This window comes from Paroedura picta, chromosome 7 (assembly GCF_049243985.1).
Source record: "Paroedura picta isolate Pp20150507F chromosome 7, Ppicta_v3.0, whole genome shotgun sequence".
In the NCBI taxonomy this organism is placed as follows: domain Eukaryota; kingdom Metazoa; phylum Chordata; class Lepidosauria; order Squamata; family Gekkonidae; genus Paroedura; species Paroedura picta.
In genome coordinates, this window is record NC_135375.1 from 49,654,873 (window position 1) to 49,674,088 (window position 19,216).

The 19,216-nt window shown below is 40.6% G+C and overlaps 1 protein-coding gene across 1 annotated transcript in view; it reads left to right on the forward strand.

Moving 5' to 3' along the window:
- MAN2A1 (mannosidase alpha class 2A member 1) overlaps window positions 1–19,216 on the forward strand; it is an 82,493-nt gene that overhangs the window by 27,076 nt on the left and 36,201 nt on the right. Inside the window, exons 4-12 of the mRNA XM_077347755.1 lie at window positions 416–587; window positions 3,816–3,943; window positions 4,400–4,573; window positions 7,315–7,501; window positions 9,445–9,622; window positions 10,847–11,049; window positions 14,390–14,575; window positions 16,823–16,937; window positions 17,562–17,629. Of these exons, the coding sequence (XP_077203870.1) occupies window positions 416–587; window positions 3,816–3,943; window positions 4,400–4,573; window positions 7,315–7,501; window positions 9,445–9,622; window positions 10,847–11,049; window positions 14,390–14,575; window positions 16,823–16,937; window positions 17,562–17,629 (1,411 nt within the window). The remainder of the gene's footprint in view (window positions 1–415; window positions 588–3,815; window positions 3,944–4,399; window positions 4,574–7,314; window positions 7,502–9,444; window positions 9,623–10,846; window positions 11,050–14,389; window positions 14,576–16,822; window positions 16,938–17,561; window positions 17,630–19,216) is intronic.

Here is a 19,216-nt window from a genome sequence, read left to right on the forward strand (position 1 = left end):
CTGGATGGAGTCACTGAAGCAGTGGGTGTGAACTTAAATGGACTCTGGGAAATGGTAGAGGGCAGGAAGGCTTGGAGGATCTTTGTTCATGGGGTCGCAATGGGTCGGACATGACTTCGCACCTAACAACAACATGTTTTAAAATCTTTCTGGGTGGATTTTATTGAAGTTCTTGGATTGGATCCAAAGGCTCCGTTCTTTTGACAGTGAGGCCTGCCTTTGGCTGGGATGGGGATCCCTCCTTTGGTGGAAAAGATGTGCTTCACAAGTGTGAATGCTGCACTGTTTAGCATAGTGTGACTTTTAGATCCCACTCAGTTTATCAGCTGGTCCCAGTAGAACGTCAGTCACTTAAAAAAACATGGTAACTGTTTTTTGGGAAGAAACTATGTAGTTATTTGTTCTTATCTTTTAGGTTGGCTGAAGACATTTGATGACTATTTCAGAGATCAGACACAGCATATTCTCAATAACATGGTTGTAAAGCTGCAAGAAGACAAAGGAAGGAAATTTATGTGGTCTGAAATCTCATATTTTTCTAAGTGGTGGGATGGAATAGATAGCCAAAAGAAGGATGCTGTGAAAAGGTTTGAATGACATACTTTATTATATGGATCTCCTACAATTTAGTTCAAAAACGTATTAGAGCTGAGTGTGGAATAATTGTAGAAGTGTTGTGCTGCAAAGTTTGGACTTTGTTTCTTGCAGTACAGTTGGACAGTACTTCTTTGTCAAAATTCTATAAGTATGAACAGTTAATATCAAAATGTGAAGTGCCTGGAAAGGCCATCAGCATATGAAGGACTCTCCTTGGTTACCATTGAAAATAAACAAACAAAACCTAATTCAACAAGGTGGTAGTTAAGTCATCTTTTAAAGTCTAAGCACTGCTCGTGTTCATCTGCTCCAGAAAGCTGTCAAAATAGACCCATTTCTCCCTAGAGTAGGAATTGTACTATGACTGCTAAATCTAAATTTCTTGATAGGCAGCCATTTTCTTTCTTCCTTGCAAACCCATGGGGAGATTGAGGGAACAACAACAAAAAAATAAGAGATCCACTCAAGCAAATTGCCATCAAGATCTGGAGCAGTTTTTGAGATTTCAGGTGCAATCCACATACCTCTTACATTAACAAAAATGCTGACAGTTGAGGTCAAAGCCTTCTGACAAGAATATTAATAATATATTGCATTGGAAAATTGCTGAAATGTTGAGATATTGATGTGTTGAGATTTTAATATTCTGATTTATTTATTGGTTTAAGGTTTGAATACTTACGTTTTATTGATGTATTATATCAGTAGATCTCAATCTCGGGGTCGGGACCCCTTTGGGTGTCGAACGACCCTTTCACAGGGGTTGTAGCAGAGCAAGCAGGTTGGCCAGGGGGGTACGCCACCACTGATGTCGCTCCTCCTGCAGGCGCATGCACTCGGCTGCCAGCCACTCCAGCAGCGCCCCCGGGGGAAAAAACAATTTATATACAATCATGAACAATGGATCTTCATGCCATTGGTCAGTTTCGGTTTAATTTCTGTGAAAGAACACTTGCATAATTTTATGGTTGGGGGTCACCACAACATGAGGAACTGTATTAAAGGGTCGTAGCATTAGGAAAGTTGAGAACCACTGTATTATATATTGTACACCACCCTGAGCCATATGGGAGAGTGGTATATAAAATGATGATGATGTGGGATTCAGGTCTTGTTCTCTCCAGCATCCCTTAATATTTTCTGGTTTATTTAAACATCTGCTGATTCTTCTGTCCACATTTTTAAGATGGGGTAGCAGTTCACTGCCCCCCCCCCCCGTAAATTGTGGGCTTCTTGAGTTCTTAAAACCATAACGTTCGTTTACAGCAGTGCTTCATGTATTTGTCACTAATTTACATGGCCTTGGGTGAGTTGTTATTTCTGAACTGAGATAGTAATGATTTTTGAATGTTTGGTGCAATCTGTTGATGAAACATGCATGAACTGCTTGTCATTCACTGATGGGCAGGTCAGAAAGGCTTTATTAACTCAGTGTGCTAGTCAGGCTGGACAGTTTGTGAAGCTAATTGACAGCTTAACCAAGTCATAGAATTAGAAAATACAAATAAGGCCAGCAAGTGAAAATAAAATTACTATTCAAAATTTGGTGCTATCTACCTTCGCAAGGAGAAACAAATTAACTTTGTATTGCTTTGTTGACATAAAGCATGTAAATCAACAGTTAATTCCATTTTTTCTTTGCCCTTTGAAAAAGAGGTTGCTTCTAGCTTCCAGCATCTTCAATATTATAATTCATTAATTCATTAATAATATTGCAGTGGAACATAAATATGCAACATTGTGCTTCATGGCTCTAATACATAATCAGCCTGATTGCACCTTCTTATGCCGAGATCCATAAGCAGTACATTTTAAGGTTCTGAGATCATTCTGATGTGGTTAAAAAATTGGCAGCAGACTATATATATTTTAATGCAGTTTAATCATAATGCTGAGTAGTACAATATTATACAAGCAAATGCATAATAATTTATTTTCTGGATAAGGTTTGTCTGTCTGCATCTGTAACTCAGCTTCCAGCAGTGGTCAGTTGGAATCTGGATAAAATGGTGATAGTACCTATTAATTGGCCCAAGCCCTTGGAACTGTATTGTGTGTGCATGTGCACACAGGGAGAGGTAGAAATATTTGGACGAATTTTTCCAATTCTTACTTTAAAAAATGTAGCACACTTTATTCTTGTCATGTACACCTGATTCATCCTGTTTACTTAGTAATCATGTTTGAGTGAGCAGAGATCTTTATGCTAGAAGAAAGTACAGACTTATCTGTGTGTTTACTTTGTGCTAGAGGAGGAAAAGCCACCTTTGTTGACTTGTCTTCTGACTAGCAGTAGAAACACCAATCCTCTTGATAGCAGCAACTCTGCAACACGGTGAAATGTCCAGCAGCATATCAATCCCTTCTCATTGAGGACTCAGGAGAGGACTCTTGCATCTTGTTGAGCTTTGTAGGAGGCAGGCAGGGTCCTTTTCATGTATCAGAGACTGCAGGAGGTATTAAGAAATTAAGCATTGTCCAGCATTAAGAAAGCAACATGCGTGTCTCATGCAGCATCTGCATGTTCTAAAATATAGTACAAATGAAGGAACCTGTCAGCTGTTGAGTTCTCTCTCTGTGTTTTTATTGGTGGCGATTCGGATATTGGCTGGATACTGAACTGAACCAGTGCATATAGACAGGGTTCAGGTGATACTATTTTTAGATTTGATTCATTTTCAGTTTATACAATGTTATACCACTTAACAGAAATTATTGGTGGCAGATAGTGTCTTCTTTGATACTGTCATGCCCTAATTATTATTGGTATTTAGAACCTGTTGGCATTGGTTAAGGCATATCTGCTACATCTATGCATTCTTTGAAAGCATACGCACAAAAAATTTAAATTATATTTTTAATTGTATTTCCATCAAGCTATAAAGTGGAATGTATGCTCTAGATTTATTTAAGTGTTCTTTAGCAGGGTAGAAGTTAATAAGCAAATACATTTTAAAGCAATACAATGCAATGGTTTGCTGTCCACATTACCCTTAAAATGAATGTGGCATTTCATTTTTTATCAAGTATATCTGAGTTTACTAGATTTTCAAATGTGCTTCTGAAGTATGATGCAAATGATTAAAATGTTTCCCTTTTTACAACGGAAGAACCTTTCCTTGCTTTATTTGAGTGACTCGTTCTCAGCATTTTTTAAAGTGTGTCTGCTTAGAAATTGTTCCATGTGTAAATAAAAGTTCAGTAAATGTGTTTTTCAGGTTAATAGAAGATGAACAGTTTGAAATAGTAACAGGAGGATGGGTCATGCCTGATGAAGCTTCTCCCCATTATTTTGCTTTGATTGACCAGATGATAGAAGGACACCAGTGGTTGGAGAAGACTCTAGGTGGGTTAATGCCAGTGCTGGTTCATAAGTTTGTCCTTGTCAGCTGTGCTGTTTGCTATTTTAGGAAGGAAGCTGTATTACCAATGACATTCTTTTTAGTTACAAATTGCAGAACTACAATAGGTTTTTTTCAGGTAAGGTGTGAGCCCTGTGTGTTAATTCATGAAACTGTTGGTTTTCTTGTCAAAGCTTGTATTTAAAACATTTGCATTCCACCTTTCCACCCAATTGCATTCCACTCAACTAAAATATGATAGTTTCCACTGTTTTCATTAGCACTTACTGAAGGAGTAAGACATAAACCCTTCAGATGTTGCTGTTGATGTGACAGCACAAGCCACTCCCTTCACCATCCACAGTTAAAATAATCTATGGAATGTGATGTTAACTAAGTAACCTTTATACTTCTGCACTGTAGAAATGTATTGTTTTTAATACTTTTATTGTTTTCATCAGGAGTAAAGCCAAAGTCTGGCTGGGCAATTGATCCATTTGGGCATTCACCAACAATGGCTTATCTTTTGAAACGAGCTGGATTTTCCAATATGCTTATACAGAGAGTCCATTATTCAGTTAAAAAGTATTTTGCAACCCAGAAGACACTAGAATTTTTTTGGAGACAAAACTGGGGTATGTAACTTGTTTTTCACATGATCTTGTGTCAGAACCTTCTGTCATGCTAATCTAACCTAAACAGAACAGCTGCAGATTAATAGCACATGTATCACCTGTTCTAAGTGAGGTGGTATTTCTCTTGAAAGAGTAGGTTTGCAAACTGGAATGTGTGTGTGTGCGTGTGCTTCAGGACTCTTTCTTGTTTCTATGCAAACAGGTGACAGAGATGGTGAAGAATGGGTTCTCCCCCCTCACACACACACACCTTTTAGGTGCTTACACTAATTGTATACTCATCTCTGGAGGAGGCAGATCTGGCCACTGTTGAGTATTTCTTGGCAGGATCCAGATAGAACGATTGTAATATCTCTGTGGGGTGGCTTTAACTGATTCAGAATGTAGCAACTAGAATGCTATCTGAGACTTACTATGGCAAGCTTGTGACATCTATTCCATGTCATTTGTTGACTTCTTTCTAGTGACAGTACAAAGTGCTGTTTTGGATCTAAATGCTGTAAATAGTTTGGGTCTACAGTAATTGGAGGACTCACTTGACCCATACATATCTACGTATGTATTGAGATCATATGAGGGGGGCTTTTTCTGTAGGTACCTCTGTTGCCATGGATACATTTGGTGAGGACCTACATGAAGATTTCCTGTGTGGATAGATTCCTTTGTAGTTCCTCCTCTTCCAGGAGCTGAGTGTAGCCCTTCTTTTGCAGATGTTTCAGTGTCAACTAAAACTCTTTTCTATTGTACAAGGTCTTTGAAGAGAAATGATCACCTCTGCTTTTCGATGTTCTAATATTTTTGCATTTTAGGCATGTTATGTACTTATTCATTACATATACATGTACAATTGCTGTTCTCTATATTGGTGTTCTATAAAAGAATTCAGGATGGCTTACAAAATCTAAAATGTAGAAATACAAAAAAGAAAAAACTACAAAATACCAGTAACAGCAGCCTAAAACTGTAAAATGTCACATATAAAATCTACAGAAGACAGCAGGAATAAACATAAAAAACTTACAGTTCATTAACAGAAACAAGACAATTAAGAAAAACTCAGAACAGAGCAGAGTTTTTGACTGCTTTTTGGAAGGACCTGCTGTAGAGAGCAAGGGGGTACCATGTATTCTTTGAGAGAGGAACAGCAGGTGGTGAGGATGCTGAGTGGTAGAGAGGATACCTGTTAACTCCCCATTACTGTACATCAGCTGGTATTCAGGTTGAACTTCCTCTTTTGGCCTGTTGTACATGATTCCGATTTTGACCACTGATAATGTCATAGCTCTTGGTCCCCATCTTCCTGTCCTATGACTTCTGGTCATGTGCTTACAGTTATCTGGGTCTATGCTGCCACCTGAGAATTTAAGGTGCATACCAGTCTGGAAAGACTGAATGATATTGGTCAAGATAAATTCCAGGAATGTTTAGTTATACTGCATTGTTGGATGCTTTTTCTAACATATAGTGGTATTTTGTTACTTTTCCTTTGTAGGGAATGGATAGAGTTAATAACAATAACAGGATTTCAGAATATACAATTTGAAGGAAAATGAAAGTAATAGCTGTGTGTAGACTATAGAAGGCTGAAGGTTTGATAAAGAATAGAATAAGGATTGCAAGCATTGATTTTATTTCTGACTATGGAGTCTAAGGTTCAGTGTGGAAAAGGTTAGAGAATGACTTTTAAAGTGCTTTTTCTTGAGTTAGTATCTTTGGAAATCTTTATGAAATGAGGTTGGCTTCTGAGCACAGAAGTGGTTAGGTTAAGAGGATATGTTTAGTTTTCTTTTTCTTCTTTAAAAGACTGTGGTGCTATGGAGCTCTGATACAATTTATCAATCCTATTTTAGCTGGTTATCTATTGAATTCCAGGGCTTCTTGACATATTTAATCAGAGTTCTCTGCTGTATCCTTTACTAAGGTGCAATTCTGTCTAGTTATTAATAATCCATAACAAATGTTTTTGATTAATGTGTGGACATATACTTGGCAAGTGACATTTGATTAAGTAATGGGAGCTTCTTGAGATGCAACATAGTGTGAGTGGTTTTCGAGGTGGTGAGATCTTGGCAGTTATTGCTAGCTTCTTGCACAGGCTTGCAATATATACTAGGTGACTGGACATGACTGTTATAGCCACTAAATGAACAGGAACATGACGGACAGTTATAGCTGCTAAATGAACAGCTGAAGATGGTGGCTTCTATGGAGGAGTTGGTGAACATTTTTTTATTATAACAAATCGTGAGAAAAACACAGTGGGGTTTGCATATGTTGCACATGCAGACTCCTGGACTGTGGCAGTAGTATGAAAAGTTTCAAAAAGTAGAATTGAAGTGAATTGCTGATATAGGTCAGAATTCTGGCTGCACTCCACAAATGACCTGCTTTCTATCCCCTATCTCTTTCCTTTATGCATGATCCAAAGCTTTAGATTGTCAAGCCTTCAAACAAAAGCCACAGCATTCTATTTTGTGGGGAACAAGCTCCTATTTATTTTGCATTTAGATGCTACTGGAGAGTGCTTGAAGGGTTTCCAGACAAGAAAGCTTTCTTTTGTGTTCTGCACATGATGGAAAGGGGAAAGGAATATGCTGGCACAGAAAACCACACATGATTGTGCTTACCATGAACACTTGAATGCAGCCTCTATGAACTGGTTAAAGTCAAACTTGCTCTTTCCAAGCCAGACTATAATATTCCTTTTCTGTATCTTTATTTTGTTGTTTAAAAAATTCTAGATTCGGGATCCAGCACAGATATTCTTTGCCACATGATGCCTTTTTATAGCTATGATGTTCCTCATACTTGTGGACCAGATCCTAAAATTTGCTGCCAGTTTGATTTTAAGCGCTTACCTGGTGGCAGAGTCAATTGCCCCTGGCGAGTTCCTCCTGAAGCCATTCATTCTGGAAACGTTCAACATAGGTGAGTGTTCCACAAAGTTCATGAAGGTATTAAATCCAGAGTAATATTTGGGTTTTCCAAATACATGAATGTATAACTTGGAAGCTTTTAGATCAAGATGGACAACCATGTTAGTTTGTCTGTAGCAAAAGAAAAGAGTAAGAGTACAGTAGCACCTTAAAGACTAACAATATTTGTGGCAGGTATGAGCTTTCATGACTAAAAAAAAAGATTTTTATTCTAAGTTTGTCTCCTGCTTATGTAATTTGAACTCCCTTCAGATTTTGAAATTGATCTGTTTTTCAAATAAGTTGTGACTTTTGACATTACTGCATAATTGACAAGTTTGTTTTACCATTCTTCTAAGCTTGGACATATGTATAATTTCCATTTTACTGCATAGATGATTCTAGCCACTGTCACCATATATTCAAATATCTCTAGTATTATTATCATATACTTATCTGACTCCTTTGCCCTCCTATATTCCTTAAAGGGACAATTATTTTATTTTTTAACTTAAAGAAACATTGCTTGGGGGTTTCTGGCATTATTGCCCGGGCCAAAAACCAGCTACAAGAGTCTAGAATGCTGCTTATGACCTGGCAGGTGGCTTGCACAAACTCTCATGCTTGGAGACCACTCAAGTCCCTGAGGCCTTTGGACCAGTTACTGAAAAAATGGTTCTGGCTTATACTGCTTGAGGACAACCAGATGGTTGTTACTGCCCTTCGGTTGTTTTCTAAATGAGTATTGAAATTGAGTATGCCTATCTATTTAAAATTGATAGCTCTTATAAGTTTGAAAAATATACAAACCTCAGAAACAACAGTAACTGACAGAACTGAACTTTGTATCTCTTTGCATATAAACCTTGGGAGTTAGAGGATTCATAATTTTTGACCTATGAAAAATTTAAACAACTCTGGATAGAGAGAGAGAGAGAGAGATCCATTTTTTTAATTGCATAATACTTGGTCAGCTATTGTTTCTTTGAAATTCAGTAGGTGTATTTCAATACGTATCTGATGGAGACTCTATTTTAGAAATCCAACTCCTTCCATTAAACAGAATTGTCATAAAATGTTTGTCCATCTTAAAAATGAACACACTTGGAAGGATTTCTGAGCAAAAGCTGGTCCTTGTAGTTGTACTCAGAAATAAACTACATGCTTTGATTTTAGCTGGGACTGTTTTTACTCCTAATGTAAGCTGTCTTCAACTGGAAAAGGTGGGATATAAATGCTTTAATAAACTACAAAAATTGCAACTATGCAAAATCTAGAGAGAAATATTGTGTGTAGGCAATGTGAGAACAAGGTGTGTTGCTATTTATACTGTGAACAGTTTCACCTGTAGAAAGTAGTTTAAAGTTTATTCCAAATATTTGAGGACCATCTCAAACACCCAACTTTCTTCTGCTATGTGTGCTCTATTTTCTTGTACATAAGTTTTATAAATGGATTCTATTTTTAAAAGTTCATCTTGCAATAATATTGCAATATCTTGTGTCGCTCACATTGATTAAAACACAACTAAAGTCATGCTGCTATGCTGAGGACACTTTTTTGAGTGTAAGATTATCTCACTGGCTTTGTCCCAAATTAGCTTTGCCTGCTTCTGGGTTTCACAAACATGGTTTAGGATACTGGGTTGAAACAAGTTCTGGTTCACTGTCACATATGAATTCAGGCATTGAATTCAGGCATTGGTTTGTGGGAGGTAAGCAGAGTGTGATTCACCGAAATGCTCGGATTCGGATGTCAGGAGATCACAGGAGTTTATTTCAATTCAAGAATACTTAATCACTATCTGAGTGGAAAAGGAGAGGGAAACATGTCTGTGGCAAATTTTGGCTTAGACCAAAATCTAGTGCAGATCTATTAGAACTGTACAGCACTAGATCAGGGTGGTTATTCTGAGATGTTGGTTTACCCATTCTTTTTTTTTGTTTCTTTTCAAAGGGCTTGGATGATTTTAGATCAATACAGAAAGAAGTCAAAGCTCTTTCGTACCAAAGTTTTGTTGGTTCCATTAGGAGACGATTTCCGCTACACTGAAAGTTCGGAATGGGATCAGCAGTACCAGAATTATCAGAGACTTTTTGACTATATGAATTCTCAGCCTGAGTTACATGTTAAGGTAATTCTGTTAATTTTTGTAAAACATGGTCATGCTAAACCAGCCTCTTTCTAATTTCAGTCTCAAGCAGTTTTTTTAATGTTGAAAAAATATGTGGTCTGTAGAGGAAAGAGAACTAGAATGGCAGCTAGTTACTCCAGTCTAACACCATTTACCTCAATGGGCTTAAACTAGAAGAACAAGGAAAGTCAGGGACAGCATGTTAAGGTGACCTATGTGTGTGTTCAGGTTTTGTCCTAATTAAGCTTGGAGACACACATAGTGTGCCTAGATAACTAAAGATTTTAAAATTACATAATTCTTTAAATTTCTGTTTCCCAATGGTAAAATTGCCCTCCAGCTATTAGCTGAATTTGATACGACAAGTTGCCATGTAAAGTAGGGATCTGTATGACATTGCAAGACAGGGATGGGAACCTTATCTGCACCAGGACTCCATCATGATACAGTGCTTGTCCATTTGCGGGACCAATTTTCATCTCCAGATGACATTGGCTTCGTTCTGGGGCAGTCACTGGCCTGACATGACTCAGGCAAGGGAACACAGGAAGTTAGCTCCACAACCGGACGAGCACTGCACTGGGCTGGATTCTTGGTACGGAAAAGGTCAGAGAGAGGCAGGACAAAGGGCTGGAAATTCTCTGTCAATCCACTTTCCTCCATCAGTACACTGTTTCATCTCATGCTTAACCAGAAAGGCTGTCCCTCTCTGGCCTGTTCATAGTTGCCAGCTCAGGTCTACCCAAAGGGAGAAAGGCAAAGAACACCATGTTCTTTCCCCTTGGGCCAAGCTGTTTGGAGTGCACATAACTCTGATCATGAGCATGTCCAGAGACTCATTCTTACCTTCCTCATACATCTAATGGGGACGCACAGCTCAGTCATAGAACATCTGCTTTGTGTGCAGACGATTCCGGATTCAATCCCTAGCATCGCCAATTTAAAAGGGCTATATAGTAGCTGTTGTGAAAAAAACTATGTCTGAGACCCTGGAGAGCTGCTGCCAGTCTGAGTAGATACTGACCTTGATTAATCAATAGTTCGATAAAATATAAGGCAACTCCATGTTCTTGTGTGTCTGCCCTTGGTTGATAGATGAAATGAATTCAAAAATGAGATATGTGAAAAAAATCCTGTGCTACTTATGCCTCAGATTTTAAGTATTTCTGTTGTTCTGACTGTGTGTAGTTCAAATAATTTTGACCATTTGGTTATTTCCTTCAGGCTCAGTTTGGGACTTTATCAGATTACTTTCAGGCATTGCACAAAGCAGGTGGTTTGGATGAAAAAAAAGATAGTTCTGTGTTTCCTGTTTTGAGTGGCGATTTCTTTACGTATGCAGACAGAGATCACCACTATTGGAGTGGATATTTTACATCACGTCCTTTCTACAAACGGCTAGATAGGATTTTAGAGTCATATTTAAGGTAAGCGAAGTCAGATTGAGTATTGTACTCTGATGTTGTAATAATATACATGTAACAAACACCGTTGAAATACTAATGTTATATTGGTTTCAATAGAATTTGGCAGCAGACAATAACTTTCTAAAAGGAGCAATCCTAGTTAATATAAACAGCAGATAATGGAATGGGAGCCATAATATGATGGAGAAGATAGAATTCTATACTTTAATAATATGCTATTTGTTTTGATAGATATTTTGGTTGAAATTACTTTTGCTTTTTTTCATGACATCAAAAATAACTAAGCTGAGCACACAGCTTTGTGGTATTTATGCTTTAAACTTGAAGTATTTTAAACATTTGGGTAAAAGTAACATGCTACTTAAGCACTATGGCAAAATGAAAGAAAATGGGCTCTTTTGGCAGCATATGCCCATACCCCAAATTCTGAAGGTTTATGATTTTCCAGATTATTTCTGAATTTGGCCTTAGCCCACAATTTCTATCAGGAGTTAACAAGTAATAAAGAGCAAAAGGAAAGGGAAAAAAGTCAAGTAAGTATGGAGAAGAAGAGAGAGGACTGAGAGAAGGGCAACTCAGAACTTTAGTACTAGAATCAATAAGCTTTTGCAGTGTCTTTTAAGGGGGGAATGTTCTGACTGTGTAGTTCAAGTAATTTTGGGTTTTAAAATATTTCCTTCAGGCTCAGTTTGAGACTTTATTAGGTTACTTTGAGGTGCTACACAAAGCTTGAGGTATTAGCTAGAAAGAGCAGTGCAGAATTGTTGCAGTGTGCTCTTGAAAACCATGGAGCGAGACCATTGGGAATACCCTTTTAAGTAGAACTGCTTCTGCCCTATGGGATCCAACTGCTGCTCTTGCTTGATTTGCAAAGCACCTTATGACAATTCACCTCAAGGAAGTGATGAAGGGAAGGATGGTAGATGCTACTGTGGCCATCTCTAATGTCTTCTTGGCAAGTCTCCCAAAATCAATTGTTGTTCCCCATCCTTGTCAAGTATTTTCTGAATTATGAGCTGTTCTTTGAAAGAGGGTTCCGGGAAAATTCCCTGTTTTACAGAAGAGAGGTCTGTAAAATATTAAATAACAATATATTAAAAGTCAACTCTGTAGTCACATGCACATGCGACACTTTGCATACACCCAGTCACCAGGCAAACTTGTCTTACTTGAACGCCCTTGATTACATGTAAGGTGAGGTCCTGATTAGATCACGTTGATGTTCCCTGGCACAGTTCTTGTTGGGCCTAGGACACCTGTGCATGTGAACAACTGTCTATTCTGCTATAGAAGCAGAAGAAGAGTTTTTATAGCCTGCTTTTCACTACCCAGAGGAGTCTCAAAATGGCTTGCAAGTGCCTCTCCTTCCTTTCTCCACAACAGAGGTAGGTGGGGCTGAGAGAGCTCTGACAGGAATGCTCTGTGGGAACAGCACTAACAGGACTGTGGCTAGCCCAAGGTCACCCAGCTGGCTGCATTGTGTAGGAGTGGGGAATCAACCCTGGCTCACCAGAGTAGAAGCTGCCACTCTTAACCACTACAACAAGTTGGCTAAGTCATGGCACAGAAGCAATGGCAGGAGAGGGCAGCAGCCAGGAGAAAGCCTTGATTCACTCAGACTCATCTAGATAATACTCCAAACAAACAACTGGCTGGAAGAGAACTGATGGATACACAAGCTATACAGGGTGTACCCTGAATCTGGGAAGATAATTTAAAACAGGACCAATAACGAGTTGGATCTTAACGGTGTATTTCCATGAGTTAAAGGTTCTCTCCCTCTTAACCTATGCAAATCCCATTGCCTGCTCCTCATATTGCACAAAGTTATGTTCCTGTTGGTCCCTGAACTGAGGAGGCAGCACTGCATGGAATGCTACAGAGGCCAAATAGAGACTGGAAATTCCATTTTACAAGTTGAGCTCTGCTCCAAAATTATTGGTGCCAGCCCCATGTTTTTCTTGATACTATCACCCTCCACAATACTGATACCACTTCAGAGCCCAAAGGGCTACTTACACAAAAGTGAAGCTTCAGCACAGCATGTAAGAAAAAGCCCCACATACACTTGGAAACTCTTATTGGTCATCCTGGCTAACAACTCCTTCAGAAAAGCACTTCAGAAAAGTGCTTTAAAGATTTGTGGTAGAATGTAATGATTTGCTACTGTGCACTGTGACTTGTTGCTGGGGAAGACTGGTGATTGTTCATTAGCCTGATGATTATGAGGATTCAGTTTAAGTCTTCCTCCAGTGGGACTTCTTGTGTAATGGCTTAGCATAGAGCTGAAATTAGCTGTTCAGTTAGAGTGCTTATGCCGGTTTTGAACTTTTCAAAATGTGTCACTCAAAAACCCATCAAACACACTTGAGTTAAACATGGAAATGGAGTATGATGCAGATGGTAGCTGAACAAGTATTATATTGGAGAGAGTATTGCTTTGCTTTAAGAAACAGAGCTGGTCATAATGCTAAATATTTCTGAAGCTGGTTGTCAGGCATTTTGGGTAGTACCTATGCAGCTTTATTTATGAGTTAGGACATCTAGCCTCTCTGCCTGTTTTACATAATTTCAATATTTGTATTAATCTGCAATTTGGATAGCATTTCACGCAGCATCACACTGCTGTTCGATCCCTGGGTATAAACAGTCTTGTCTTTGACTAGTGTTGATATCTGAGAGTGTGTGATGTTTATGCACCCTTAGTAAGGTAAAGATAAAGGTATCCCCTGTCCAAGCACTGGGTCATGTCTGACCCTTGGGGTGATGCCCTCTAGGGTTTTCATGGCAGACTCAATACGGGGTGGCTTGCCAGTGCCTTCCCCAGTCATTACCGTTTACCCCCCAGCAAGCTGGGTACTCATTTTACCGACCTTGGAAGGATGGAAGGCTGAGTCAACTTGAGCCGGCTGCTGGGATTGAACTCCCAGCCTCATGGGCAGAGCTTTCCAACTGCATGTCTCCTGCCTTACCACTCTGCGCCACAGCACCCTTAGTAAAGTGTGTTTATTTGGGGCTGGTGTTTAATGCCACACTTTTGGTGATGCTGTTCCCTCTGTGTGTCTGTAAGATAAAGAATGGTGAAAAGAAGATTTGGGACATCGCAGTTGCATGCTCCTCACCAATGTTCTTGGTTTTCTGATGGCTACCTCTGTTAAGAATTGTACGAAACCAAAATAGCTGAATATTGTCTTGGGTCTACAAGAATCAAAAGGGAGAAGGCAAAAAAAACTAGTGAGAACATCAAAGTTAAGATTGTATTTAAAGAACTGCTTTAGGAGCATTTTGCTATGTAGTTGCATATGATATTGTTAGTAACAAAAATCTCTTTTCATTCTAGGGCTGCTGAAATTCTTTACTCTTTGGCCTTGGCACAGTCCCAAAAAAATGAAAAAATGAAAGTATTTCCTTCAGTGGAACACTACAAGTTACTGACCGAGGCTAGGAGAAACCTGGGACTCTTTCAGCACCATGATGCTATCACAGGAACATCTAAAGATTGGGTTGTTGTTGATTATGGGACTAGGTGAGGCACCTTCTGTACAATATCTAAATCTAATGTACTGGATTGAAACACATCTTCTGATTCAGAAAGGGAAAGGGGGTGATTATTGCTGACTTACCCTCTTCAGGCATCCAGTTTGGTCCATAAGGTTTTCAGGGATCTCCCAATCCAGATGGTCCACTCCTTGATAAGTACTGGGCTTGAGCAGCAAGGTAGAATTGGGAAAAATCCATTCATAATGGTTCATTAGAACACATCCCTCCTTTGTGACCTTAGAACTAGTTTTCAGTGGGACGAGGGGAAGAATGCCATCATCTGTGTAGTTATATGTGAGTTGATGGTCAGCTTGCATGCATGAAAATCTGTTTGGAACCTGATGAAAAAAAAAAGTGTTCTCAAGATTTATGCCCCAGTGAAAGAATACAGTCATTGCTCTTTTTTGTAGATCATGGCAGTGGAGAACTATTAAGGACTTTGGATAATGTTTTGTTTGCATGTTTATGCGGGTGTAGCTATAACAGAAAGACTTCAAGGTATTTTGATGTCTTAGTTTTGATTCCCAAACCGGACTTGAAGGGGCAGTTAGCTTTAGACGGGTTGTAGAAAGGAATAATACTGGGCCTTATAAGTCTGTTTATGCCAGGAGGGATCTCAACAGGGATACCACAAAATACATTTATGAAGAAAGAGAGTGAGAGAAAGTGACTGTAAACACAAACAACTTTACTATATATAAAATAAAAAAAGAAAAATGTAAAGAACCTATACTAGGCACCAGAGAACTGATTCCTTATGCACACATATTCCAACAAGTGGGCATACTTATAAAAGGCAGAAGGGAGGAAAGTGGGAAGTTTTAGGAAAGGAATGTACAGACTGAAATCCTGGGCATGACTTCTGGAGCGGTCCGGGGCAAACACAGCTGACTTCAAAGGAGCAGAGTGAGGAGCTGTCTAAATGAGGAGAACAAGCCTGCAAAGTGCAGCAGAAATGGCCCAGGGATGTGTGGAACAATTTGCTGTGCATGGAGACCTCCTTTTATAGACCGAAGATTACCAGGGCAGGTGAGGTTTGGTCACTCTGACTTTGGATTGGGTCCGGATAAGAAGTTTGAATCTCATAGGTTCATTTAAAGTTAACTGCTGTCTACCTGGTGGGGGAAAAGTGGACAACATATCTTGATTAGGCAAATATGCATGGACACAAAGAGCCTGGGGAAGGCAATATGATTAACATACTTTAATTAGATTCAAGTGGGTCTGAAGCAGCAGAAGGGAGTTTGTGTCCAGTGGCATCTTAAAAGGTGTCACTGGATTCAAACTTTGTTCTGATACCTTAATTAGGTTGAAGGGAGCCGGATCTGCATGGAAACAATAGTTTGATGAGTCAATATACTTCCTGAAATAGGATGAAATGTAAATTAATGACTTGAGTGCCATTCTTGATTGAGTGAGACAAGGGAAAAGATGAACCTGAAGTTAGTTAATGAAATAGCAACTTCCTTGACCAGGGCAGACACTTATGTGGCTTGTTGTTGTAAAGTACCTTGAACCCCCTTGGGGAAGGGTGGCATATAAATTGGATGGATGGATGGATGGATATTAGGTTTCCAGTGTTGAAGAGTCTTTCTTTATTGAAAACTATATGCCACTGAGCTGGGGGAGATTGCTCATGATTAGTTTCTAATTCAGATTGGTCTTAAATTCTAATTCAGTACACCCTTTCTCTTCTTCTCAGGGATTAAAATAATTGAATCCAAAATAAGGGGGGGGGACCCATACTATCCAAGGTGATCTTGGCTGGAGGAAGGGGCAGGGTCCTGTTTGTCAGTTGTCCAGTCTGCCAATCTGGCCCTGTTGACTATTCATCCAAGATTACTTCTTCTACGCTATAGGTACAGAAAAGATTTTTAACATTCTTAGCAGATGAAGAAAGTTACGTTGAAATTCTGGATATAGTTGCATACTTGGAAATAAGAATATTGCTCTGCCTGAGCATGTATCTGCTTATATAGATGCTTACTTTAGATATAGTGCTTTAGCGTTTGAATTTGTATGGTTTTAATCAGCATAATTGCTACTTTCCAGTTACCATGAACAGAAGAAGAAGAAGAAGAAGAGTTGGTTCTTATATGCCGCTTTTCCCTACCCGAAGGAGGCTCAAAGCGGCTTACAGTCGCCTTCCCATTCCTCTCCCCACACACACACATGTGCGCACGCGCGCTTGAATTTAGTTTCCTAAAACTGCAGTATCTATTCTTATTTACAGGCTTTTCCATTCATTAATGAACTTGAAAAAAATCATCGTTGATTCAGCTCATGTTCTTATTCTAAAGGACCAAGAAATGTATACTTACAACCCATCAACTCCATTCTTTACGATGGTGAGTTCTGAGGAAGCATTTCCATAGGTGCTCAGGGTTTCAGACTCTGGAAAAGAAGTGGCCTTGCACCCGGGGAGAACACATGCAGTCAGAGTATGGCAGCAGCTTCCTCTAGCTGAAGAGAGTTGGATGGGGATAGGTTGTCCTTGTGGGGTAGAGCCAGCTAGGGGTTGGGCATGGTGCAGAGGATAATGGAGAGAGGGGCTAGGAATAATGAATGAAGGAAAAAATGTTTTGGTTCAGGGGGATTGGATGGAAAAAACAGGAAGGGGAAGAGCTTGGAATGAAGAGTGGAATAAAAAGAGAACCAGTGAATTTGGCTGGGGAGAAGGGAGAACCAAAAAAGCCTACCGTAAGAGGCTCCTGCCTTTATGAACCTGAGGGTAGAAGGAATACAAGTTGGATGGAGTTCAATGCCAACATTCTGTAGACTGAACTGTTTCAGTCTTAAGGATTACATATTGTGCACAATAGTTTAAAGAGTCCTGATGTGCAGAATATTAGAATTTCTCCACCATCTGTGGAGTGATAGTCCTTGCAATCCACTTTGGTGAATAGTAAAGCAGACTTGAGTTCCATATAAGTTGCATCTGCAAGTGAACAGAATTAATTTCCTGTTTCTAGGATGATGTTCAGTCTTCACAAGATTCTCTGCCACACAAGACTGTCATAGAACTGAATATGCAACCAAGGTAAATATTTTATTTTATTAACTAGAAATAAAGCCCGCTGCACCCAAAATGCAGCAGGCGCTAGCGCGGGGTGGGTGGCTGGAGGGGCAAAAGGAAGGGAGGAAGATAGGGAGAAAGAAAGAAAGAAAGAAAGAAAGAAAGAAAGAAAGAAAGAAAGAAAGAAAGAAAGAAAGAAAGAAAGAAAGAAAGAAAGAAAGGCACAGAGAAAGAGATGAAGGGAGAGGGTTAGAAATTCAGAAAGGAAGACAGAAAGGAGGGAGGAAGGGATGGAGGATGAAGGGACCGGTGGAAGGAAGGAAGCGGTGTGGGGGTGTAGAATGAGGGGCGTGGAAGCGTTGGCAGAGTCGAGGAGGGATGGGTGGGGGCATGGGAGAGGTGGCAGAGGTCGAGAAGGCAGGGTGGAGAAGTGTTGGCGGAGGTGGGCGCAGATGGGGAGGGCTTGGGAGTAGAGGTGGGGAGAACGGCGAGGTGATCGGGGAAGCAAAGCGCTTGGGAGGGGGGGAGAACGCATGGGGGGAAGCGGCAGTGGAGGTGTGGGGAGGGGTTGAAGGAGGGGGTAGAAATTGTCACGGGAAGCGGCGGTGGAGCTGAGGGGGGATGGGGAGGGATTGAATGGCGGAGAGCGCATAGTGGGAAGGGGCAGTGGAGGTGAGCGGAGATGGAGAGGACTTGAAAGGAGGGTATAGCGCGTAGCGAGGACCCGCGGCGAAGGCGAGTGGTAGGCTGGCTACCTGTGTCTGCGGTCCCGTGTTGAAGTCAGGCCGCTGCGTGGGCGGCACAGCGCAGGTGAGGCTAGGGCGGGCCGTGACGTGCCTCGGGAGGCAGCAGCCATGAGATGGCGGCCTGGAGGCGAAGCGAGGGTGCGTTGGAGCGTCGGTGGCTCGGGAGGCAGGCGGCTGGGCCAGGGGCTCGTTGGGCAGCACGCGAAGTCGGGGCGTTGTGGGGCCAACGCGCAGACTTGAAAGTGTGGCCGGCAGGCGAAGGCAGGTTTGGGTGCAGGGTGTTTGTGTCGGTAGCCGGGGGCCTGCCTATCTGCCTTGTCGGGCCGCAAAGGAAGTCAGGCTGCGGCATGGTAGGGTACGTGGGCGGTGACGTACCTCGCCGGCTGCTAGGCTTGAAATGGCGGCCGGCAGGGGAAGGAAGGCTCCGGTGGAGGGTGGGCGGTCTGGGAGGCGGGCTGTCAAGCGGAGGGCCCAATTGGGCCCTCCACTTGTCAGTTCGGGGGCGAGAGCCCAATTGGTGGGCTTCCTCATCCCGGACCGACTCCTTCTACAGAGGGCTTACTCTTTTATTATCACCGCGGAGCGGTTACAGATGCTTGGAACTCTAGGAATTGCCCTCTCTAAATTTGATCTTTTTCTTAGGGGTAAAGAGTGATTATCATATAGCCTGCAAAAATTACAAAGCACAAGATTTGTGACTGAAAAAATCATCTGAGTAGTCAGAGCAAGCTTTTTTGTATATTATCACAGTTACATCATCCATTGCTGGGTGCTAAATGGATTTTGAGATGAAGAGATGGTGTTGAAAGGCAGAAATAAAGACATCTAAAACTAGCATAGTAGAACATAGGATTTGTAGAAAAAT